General features: G+C 38.6%; 1 protein-coding gene across 1 annotated transcript; it reads left to right on the top strand.

Moving 5' to 3' along the window:
* The first annotated feature begins 7,962 nt into the window (after positions 1-7,962).
* On the top strand, positions 7,963-8,937 carry LOC131921219 (mas-related G-protein coupled receptor member X2-like). Its single transcript, XM_059275960.1, has one exon. The coding sequence runs from the start codon at positions 7,963-7,965 to the stop codon at positions 8,935-8,937; it is 975 nt and encodes a 324-aa protein (XP_059131943.1).
* The last annotated feature ends 330 nt before the right edge of the window (positions 8,938-9,267 follow it).

Raw genomic sequence — 9,267 nt, 5'->3', positions numbered from 1 at the left:
AGAAAAACACTGCTTCAACTTCTTTTAACAGCCATCAACTTTGTGTGGATCTTCTCCTATATATTTAGAAACATAACATATGCAGTTTTGAATTCTAGCATCTCAGTGCTCAGCCCCCTTTTGAGTTCATTCATTTCATTTTGTTCCTTCTATCAGCATGATAAAGCTCTATAGCTTTATGATGGTTAGCTACTTCATACTGACTGACAAATGTTTTTATTGAAGAAATTTTGTAGACACATGCTTTCATTTCCTTGGTATGTTAGATGATAAGACATGCCTTATTATATAAGGAACTGATTAACTCTTTCACAGTGTGGTTATATTTACTCCCAACAAAGCATGAGAGCGCCAGGCACTGTACATGCTCCTAACACTTGTGATATGCTGAATCTTTTCAATTTTAAACACTCCAGTGTGTAATGCCCTTTTGCTTCACTTTTCCCTAGTGACTTGTGTTTGTGATTGCAAAAGACACATGGATTGGCTGAAATAGTTGTCTCATTTAGAGCTGAACATTTTACAGTCATTTATTTCCAGCATTTTGAACATCAGTGAGTCTCCTCTTTAACTGTTGCCCTTTGCAAAAAGAAAATTCTCTGACCAAGGCTGAGAGAAGAACTAGTCTATGATTATAAACATACATATTTCAGAGGTAGTTAGGCTACATGTCTATTAAGCAAACATCCATAGGATATTCTCCCTCAAAACCTGTCACTTCTCTAAACATAAGTTTTTTTAACCAAGTTTACAGTATCAAGTGTGTGCCCTTCTGTGGAGTGAGTCTGAAATCCCATTAGAAGGTGGTTGTTTACCCCCACAGCAGTTTTAACACTACTGTATATCTTTCATGACATGTTGGAATTGTGCCATTCAGGTTATACAGCTTGAAAAGATGACTGATGACTTTCATCATCCATAACCTGCATTGTACCTCCCCAAACTGTGAGCAATAGTCAATAGGGAGCTAGATCGTTTCCAGCTAGATACGCCTGAGTCATGTATTCAAAATATATGGTATCTTTAGCAATAGGACCTCACTATCTAGTTCTGGCAGGTGAACAATAGCAGTGCAATGACCTGTATTGTTTTGGGAGTTTCCAAGGGCTGCCTGGCCAACATCCCATAAATATGTATATACTTTTCTCCATCTTCAGCATGTATGCATAATTTCTCCTGTTATTGACATCTTTATGGCTTAATGTATATATTAAAATTAATGCCCCAATACTTATATAATTAGTTAAAAAAACGGAAGATCAATGAGCATTGTATTTCATCGTGTGCTGTACAACTCAATGGGTTTTGACAAATGTAAGATGATATTATGTACCATTACAGGAATAAGTGGAATATTTCTAACTATCTAATGATGCCTAGTCCTGCATCCATTCTTTACTCTCACCACAGAGCCTGGGCAAATCACTGATCTTTTAGGTATATAGTTTTGGTTTTCCCAGATTTCATTTAGTATTGAAATCATACAGTATGTAGCTTTTCTCAGACTGTCCCCTTTTATCTTAGTATTATGCATTTCAAGTCCCTCTATATATTTTCATAGCTTGATGGCTCATTTATTTAAACTTATAGGTAATATTTACATTATGGGTGTTCAACAGCTTATCCATTCACTTACAAAGAACATTTTGGTTGCTTTTATGTTTGGGCAACTATGATGGAAACTACCATTAACTCTTGTATTTTCAAATAGACTTAAGTTTTCAACTCAATGTACATGTAATTAACACATGCTTGTTGGATGCTGTGATAGGACCATGTTTAGCACTGTAAGAAACATTGGGGTAGCCTTCTAAAGCAGTGTACCATTCTGCATTCGCCTGCACTGGGTGAGTGCTCCTGTGCTCCACGTCCTCTCCAGAGTCTGCAGTGTTTGGGGTGTTAGCCCTTCTGATGGAGGATGGCAGTATTTCGTGTTTTGTGATATATGTTTTCCTCTGTGTATCATAATAGCTACAGTCACGTGCTTATTTACAAGTGCTCTGCCACAGAGCAACATCTGTCTGGAGATTTTGCTCATCTCAAAGAGTAAGACTTAGTTTCCAATTTTTCTCTACTGATTTCCTTGTTATTGTTGTAAGGTTTTAATTAATCTTTTCTTCTGTTCAGTTTGTATTCAAGGTTCATTGATTATTTGTGAGTGTGTGTCATGTCTTATCTATTCTGTTCATCTTTTCTTTTTTTCTTGGCTTCCTGATTTTATATACTAATTTCCTATTGTCAGTTTTCTTGCTATCTATCTTCAGCATGTTTTACCTATTTATTTTGACCTCAACTTATCTTTTTGTTTCCTGTTAGAAATTTTGTTGATTTTAGATCTTCTTTCCTACCCCAATGCTATAAATTTATCTAATATTTATTTTGTTACAACTCACCAAATTTAACACACTAACACACTCCTCTCCGTCTCTCTGTCTTTCTGTCTCTGTCTGTCTCTCTTCTTTCTCTCTCTCTCTCTCTGTGTCTCTCTTTCTTCTTCTTTCCTTTCTTCTATTGTTAAGTGAATAGATTTACTATAGTAAATTCTTTAAGTGAAGAGATTTACTGTAGTGCCATGGTTAATTTTGATGTTTAAAATATTTCTCTTCGCATTTCTTCTTTAACCCTTGTTATCTTTAGTAGTTTGTACTTCAGTATCTAAGCATTTTGAGTTTTTCCTCTTCTGTTAGTAATATATTTGGTTTCTAGTAATAATTTTGCAAAATTCTCAACCATTTTTACTTCAAAGGTCTCTTTTGTTCCTTTCTTTTTGCCTCCATCTTTTGCTCTAATTGTGTATGTTTATGGCTCTTGTAATTGAATAACATTACATATATTCTTATTTCTACATAGGTTTTTGTCTTTGTTTTCCATTTGGAAGTTTTCCTTTGTATTCTATTAATGGGCTTGTAGCTTCAAGTGTGTGTTTTGCTTTTTCTAAATGTGTACTCAGTTTTGCAGTCTTCAGTGGTGTCCTTTGTGTTTGCTGGAGTGTTTTAGTCCTGGCATTTCCTCTCTAATGCCCATCTCTATGTATTAATATTCTATTTGTTAATTCATGTTTTCTATGAGACTATTTAGCATTTTAATCACAGATATATAAAAATCTCCTTTCTGAAGTTTCCATATTACCTATTATATCTTGAACTCTTTTCATTTTTTGTGTGCCATCACTTTATCATTTTGTTAATAAAGATGGAATTAAAATGTAAGTTTACAATTAAAATCTATAATTATGACATGCAAAGAAATTAGATGAACAACTGGAACCGGTTTTTCAAGAATAGAAATCAAGGTGTTCTGTTTAATATTTATCTGTGCCAGTGGGATAAAAGCTATTATGTGTTACTGGTGTTATAATGAATATGTGTGGTCCAGCTCCCTTAAGGCCTTTCCTTATTTGAATAACAAGACGGGACAGTGTGGCTTTTAGTTGCACAAGCTCCTAGCATTAGCTTATAATGCTTAACATTGGTAGTCATCTGGCTCTAAGATGGTTAGAAACAACAAGCCTGGGAAGGGGAGCCATAGGGTTGGCTTAAGTAGAGGACAAAAGATAGCACTTGTCAGAACAAATGCTGAGAGTTATCTCATGAAGAACATGACTCAAAGGAGTGACATCCCCTTGCCAACATTTCGACGTACAGGAAACCTCAGGCCTTTCCACTATTTGATAAGGCTTCTTCAAGTCACAGGCTTTACTCCTGGTGGACACCTTACTAGGACAGAAACGTCCTTGGTATTGACAGGTGACTCAGAATTCTCTTCCCTTTGTCATAGACCAGCTTACTAGCTCCATCAAGAAGAATGTGGGAAAGGTAAGGTTTTTTTTTCAAGAACTTATTCTCAAAGTTGTTATTTGATTTTCTTGGATGAGGATCTTGTAAGTTCACTTTTAGGAGGAAAATTCAAGGAGCCCCAGGTTTTCTGCCCTAAACAAGAGACTGGAAAGTCCCTGTTGGCAACTTGTGGGCTGTCAGAATTGACTATGGGAGATTTGAAAGCCAAGGTTTACAGCTTTCCTCCCTCCAGTTCCTTTCCTATAATGCCACTTCTTCCCCCTTCATCTCTCATAAAAGAAAACCATTGAGTCCACTTAGTACTGCCTGTATGTGTATAGGTGTGGGACCATCTACTATAGGATCAAGAGCCTTGCTGGAGTTGAACCCCTGAAAAAAAGTGACTCTCCCTACCTCAGGAGCCATCAGATGCCGAAAGCTAGCTCCTCAGCTAGGGGTGGGACTCCATGAGCCATTCTCTCATCCGTGCTGGGCTTTGGGCTGGCTTGATCTTGTGTAGGTCTTATATACACAAGTCACAGTCACTGTGAGTTCATGTGTGGCACAGCACTAACATGTCTGCAAATAGTTTACTATAAACATCCACTACCTCTGGCTACTGCAATTTTTCTTCTTTGTCATAAGCAATGGCTCTCAATCTTGAGGGGATGAGTTGTGATATAGATATCTTATTCAGTGTTGAACACTCTTTCACTGAGTTATTGTTTTCCTTGTATGCCCTTTATTTAAAAGTTATGTATTTCATGTATCCCAAAACTTTCCTATGTTCTGATCAAATATTTTTTTAAATATTGTATTGACATTTACTGAGTGATCCTTGACTTTATCTTCTAGTCTTAACTCTCTGTTTTTTGACAGGACCCATTCTGTTGTTGAAGCTTTTCACTGAAGTTTTTATTTCGCAGATTGAATTTTTAATTTCCATAATAATTTCTGTTTTGATTTTCTTTAGCAATTTTGCCTCTTTATTGAATTCTGTTTTTTTCATCTTGCATTGACTTCTGTGTTTCATCCACCTCTTTGTTTCATTCTCTTGGAGCACATTGATATCCCTTTTGAGTTGTATAAAAATATTTAAGATCATTTTTGAATTCTTTGTCTGGAAAACCTTCCAGGTCCTTCCCATTGGGGTACATTGCTAGGGGATTAGTAATTTGGGGGGAGGGACATGTCGTGGCTTTTGTTTTACTTTTTTGTTTTTTCTATGCTGAGAATTGCACATTTGAAATAGTTTGTTAGTTGTATCTTTCTTTCAATCTTCTTTCTGCTCAAATCAGTGTATGTATGTACAGTATTTAGGAAAGTATTAAGTTGTGAGAGTGTTGAGACTTGGTTTTCATTATGGAACTTGTATTGATGGCTGTGGGTTCTATCCCTAGTTTTCTTTGAGAAATATTACTGTTGGCGCAGATAGATTATGTCAAAAATTCATTACAACTGTGCATAACCCTTGCTGGTCTTGTCCTCTGTTGCCTTCTAGTGTGCTTCTCCAAGTCTAGTTGCTCTGAGAAACTGTGGTCAACTGGCAGTTAGAGGCAGATAATCCTGGGAAGCTGGTAATGTGGACAGGAGGCCTATATGGGTCAGCAAGAGCAGGGTCTACTAAGAGCAATGGGTAGGAAGATCCCAGAGGAGTGAGCAGCTTATAAGATGAGAGGGATGTAAGATCTTGGAGGCACCAAGATCTTCAGTATGGCTACTTGGCGGTGAGACACCAAAGAAGCTAAGAGACATGTGGGGTGTTACAGTGAGGTGCCTACCTAGTGGCTCAGGGAAGATTGCAGAGGAGAAGGATTGCCTACAGAGAGGAAAGGAACACAGCCTAGATGATGGTTGGAGAAGGGATATTACAGATGAATGGAGTGGGGGTATCAATAAAGTAGGGAACAGTAAGGCCAGTTCAGGGAAGGGAAGTTCTAGAAATCATTGGATGTTGTTTGGGGAGGGCGGAGAGCAATGTGGCAATATGGGGAAGGAAATGGGGAAGGAGTAGGATTTCCTGGTGGTTTTGAGCAACTACTAAGGATTCTTTTTTCTTTTACAAATCTAAAGGGCAATGTTGGTAGAATTCAACTGGTCTTTGCATGCCACTAATTGTTGTACTTTCTTGTCTTCCATGTCACCCACCCCACCCTCAAGCCTTGTATATATTGTTTCATTTCAACCTCACAGAAATCCAGAAATTTGGATTTGCTGTCTTTATCATCTCTCTGCTTTGGGGAGATGTGTTTACTCATTTTTAGGGTATGACCTGTCAGTGTTTTTCTGCCTCTGTTACTACAACTTTTCATATAAATGATATAACATATGAATGTCATAGTACTGACTTCAGATGACAAGTTAGAAAACCAAAATGAATTGATCATACATCCAGATAGTTCTACTTGGCTTTAACTGTCAACTTCATATAACCTACACTCATGTGAAAGGAGACCCCAATTGATGAATTTCTACAATCATATTGGCATGTGGCCATTTCTGTGGAGCTTTATCTTGATTATTAATTGATATAGGAGGGTCTAGTCCCTCACAGTGTAAGTAAAATAAATCCTCAAATCCACAAGTTGCTTTTGCTCAGTGTTTGACCACAGCAATAGGAAAGTTGCTAGAACACAGTTTCTATGTTTACTTTCCTGTGGAGTGATTCTTATTTCCAACTGACTTCTGCATGAGCATCTGCTGTCTGTCATCCAAAGCTCTTCATCAATGAAAAGTTAAGTAAAGTATCTCCCCTCAGATAATTCTCATACTTACATCAATGAAAGTGTAAAACATATTCACATAAAATAACCCAAGTGATGGGATATGTAGGATTATATTGTATAGCTCATAGACTACAACTTTCTATTCCTTTGTAGATATTTCTGTGATATAGCAGCTTCTATTGAGTCCCATTGACAGATCACCCTTGTCTCAAATTTGCATTTTACTCCTGAAGAGTCTTCATAATTCTACTCAACACATAATCCTATCCCTAAACCTATGCTCATACTCCTCTAGGTGGATATTACAGCCATATATTTACTGGTCATTGGAAACATGGCAGTATAAATTCCCTATCTGAGGGGATATTCTGAATGAATAATGAACAATGGCATATCCTTCATTCTCTACATGTGGTTTCCAAATGCTAAATACATTTTAAAATGTTTGCTTAACATTTCTTGTAAAATTACAACTACTCTTGGGCTTCTGATTCATTTATTCATTAGTTAAATGCAAATCTATTAACTATTCACTATACCCCTGTAGAGAGCTGGACAATAACATAGGTAACAGGAAGCAGGAAAAGCCTTGATATCCTCCAAAGCCTCCCTGCTTTCTGGTTTGGAACATTTGAAATGGAAACTCAGCACTTCTAGACTAATAAATCTAGCTGTTCTTACATGAATCTTAATAAGAAGTGACATTCTCTTCAGGACTCTTGCACTAGTTTCAATTAGAATATTTTCCATCGGCTCAGATATTTGAACCCTTGGTCTCAGTTGGTGGTACTGTTGGGGAGGTTTAGGTGGTCTGGCTTTGCTGGAGGAAGAATGTCTCTTGAGCATGGGGGTGGGGAGCTCTGAGAGTAAAATCCTCTTGTCATGTCCTATTCTAGCTCACTCTCCTCCATGCTTGCCTGTGAGGATGTGGGCGACCAGCTTTCTGTTCCCATCTCCATGCCTACTACTTGCTGCCAAAGCTCTTCCACTCTTAAGTTGCCCATGTAATTGCATTTTATCACAACAGAAAAGTAAGAAATATCCTCATTCAGGATTTTTACATGTTTTCCCATTTGATAGCTCCATCACAGTGACTCAGGGCAGCTATTAGTCATGCTGGGGATTCCATACACCTGTACCTGAGAAGAAACCTCAGTCCTATGACAGAAAGAAAGTTGAGTTCAGTGTCCTGTATCCTCACTCAGTCTCAGCTGTCGAGTGGCTACACTGGAGCCTCTACTAAGTAGAGGATGTGGTTTGTATATAGCCCGAGCCAACATGAGTTGGATTTAAAAGAAATTTCAAGGACTTTCAGGGTTTGATAAATTGCTTAATTTTCCTGCTTATGAATTGGGGTCAATAATCCCCACAGAGCAGTGTGGTCCTAAGAATCAGAGCCTACACTGCATTTTTCATATCTTTATTTTCTTTTCAGGATAACTAGTGGAGAGTTCTTAAGCATGAGTCCAACTGACCCAACCGGGAGGACTGATATCACAACAGTAAATGGAAGTGACTACATTCTAACCACATCCTGTGATGCCACAAAATTTACCCTGAATTTCCTTATCGTCATCATTGGCCTGATTGGGCTGGCAGAAAATGTCACAGTGCTGTGGCTTCTGGGCTTCCACATGAGCAGGAATGCCTTCTCTGTCTACATCTTCAACCTGGCTGGTGCGGACTTCCTCTTCCTCTTTTTTAATGTTGTACATTCCATTCATGTTATCATTAGTATCTTCCGCTCCATCTTCATCTCTCAAATTTTCAATGTCCTGTTCAACTTTGCCTATCTTGCAGGTCTGAGCATGCTCAGTGCCATGAGCACGGAGCGCTGTCTGTCTGCTCTGTGGCCCATATGGTACCGCTGTCGAAGACCAAGGCACACATCAGCTGTCATGTGTGCCCTGCTCTGGGCCCTGTCTCTACTATTGAGCATCCTGCAAGGGGAGGCCTGTAGCATTTTCTTTAATGGTTTTGCTCATGGTTGGTGTGAGAAGCTAGATTCTATAATTTTTGCTTGGTTAATTGTTTTATTTATGGTTCTCGCAGGGTCCAGCCTGGCCCTGCTGCTCAGGGTCTTCTGTGGCTCACACAGGATTCCTGTGACCAGACTCTTTGTGACCATTGCACTAACAGTGCTGATCTTTCTGCTCTTCGGTTTGTCCTATGGGATCAACTGGTTCCTCTTAGATTGGATTGAGAATTTTTATAGAGTTTTCCCTTGTAATGTTTATGAAATGTCAGCATTCTTATCCTGTGTTAACAGCTGTGCGAACCCCATCATTTACTTCCTGGTTGGCTCTATTAGGCACCGCAGGTTCCAATGTCAGACTCTGAGGCTGTTTCTGCAGAAAGCCATGCAGGACACTCCTGAGGAGGAAGTTAGAGAGCAGTGTTATTCAGGAAAATCTGGAGAGCTGGAAACAGTCTAGTGCAGCAGCTGGGAGCAGCTTTGATCAGACAGAAGTGGCTTTGAGAAACAACTTTGCCTTTATCAGTGTGAATTCTTTTCAAAGTCTTCTTCACTTCCTCACCCGACCTTAACTCAGTTGAGTAAATAATCAGTCTTCTAGAACTTGAGTTATATGGGGCCTGCTAAACAAATACTGACTGCAATGTCTCTTGGACTATTGTACTCAGGGATTCACCAACTCCTTGTGATGTTAACCTTGTACTAACTCTAGGATCCATGGCTGCTCCCACTCTTGACAAATTCCTTCTTTACCAGGAGGCTAAAGGAAAGACCTGCATTTCTTTTGCCA

This window comes from Peromyscus eremicus, chromosome 1 (assembly GCF_949786415.1).
Source record: "Peromyscus eremicus chromosome 1, PerEre_H2_v1, whole genome shotgun sequence".
Lineage (NCBI taxonomy): Eukaryota > Metazoa > Chordata > Mammalia > Rodentia > Cricetidae > Peromyscus > Peromyscus eremicus.
The sequence above is the reverse complement of the archived record's forward strand: the minus strand, read 5'-3'. Positions and strand labels throughout refer to the sequence as shown.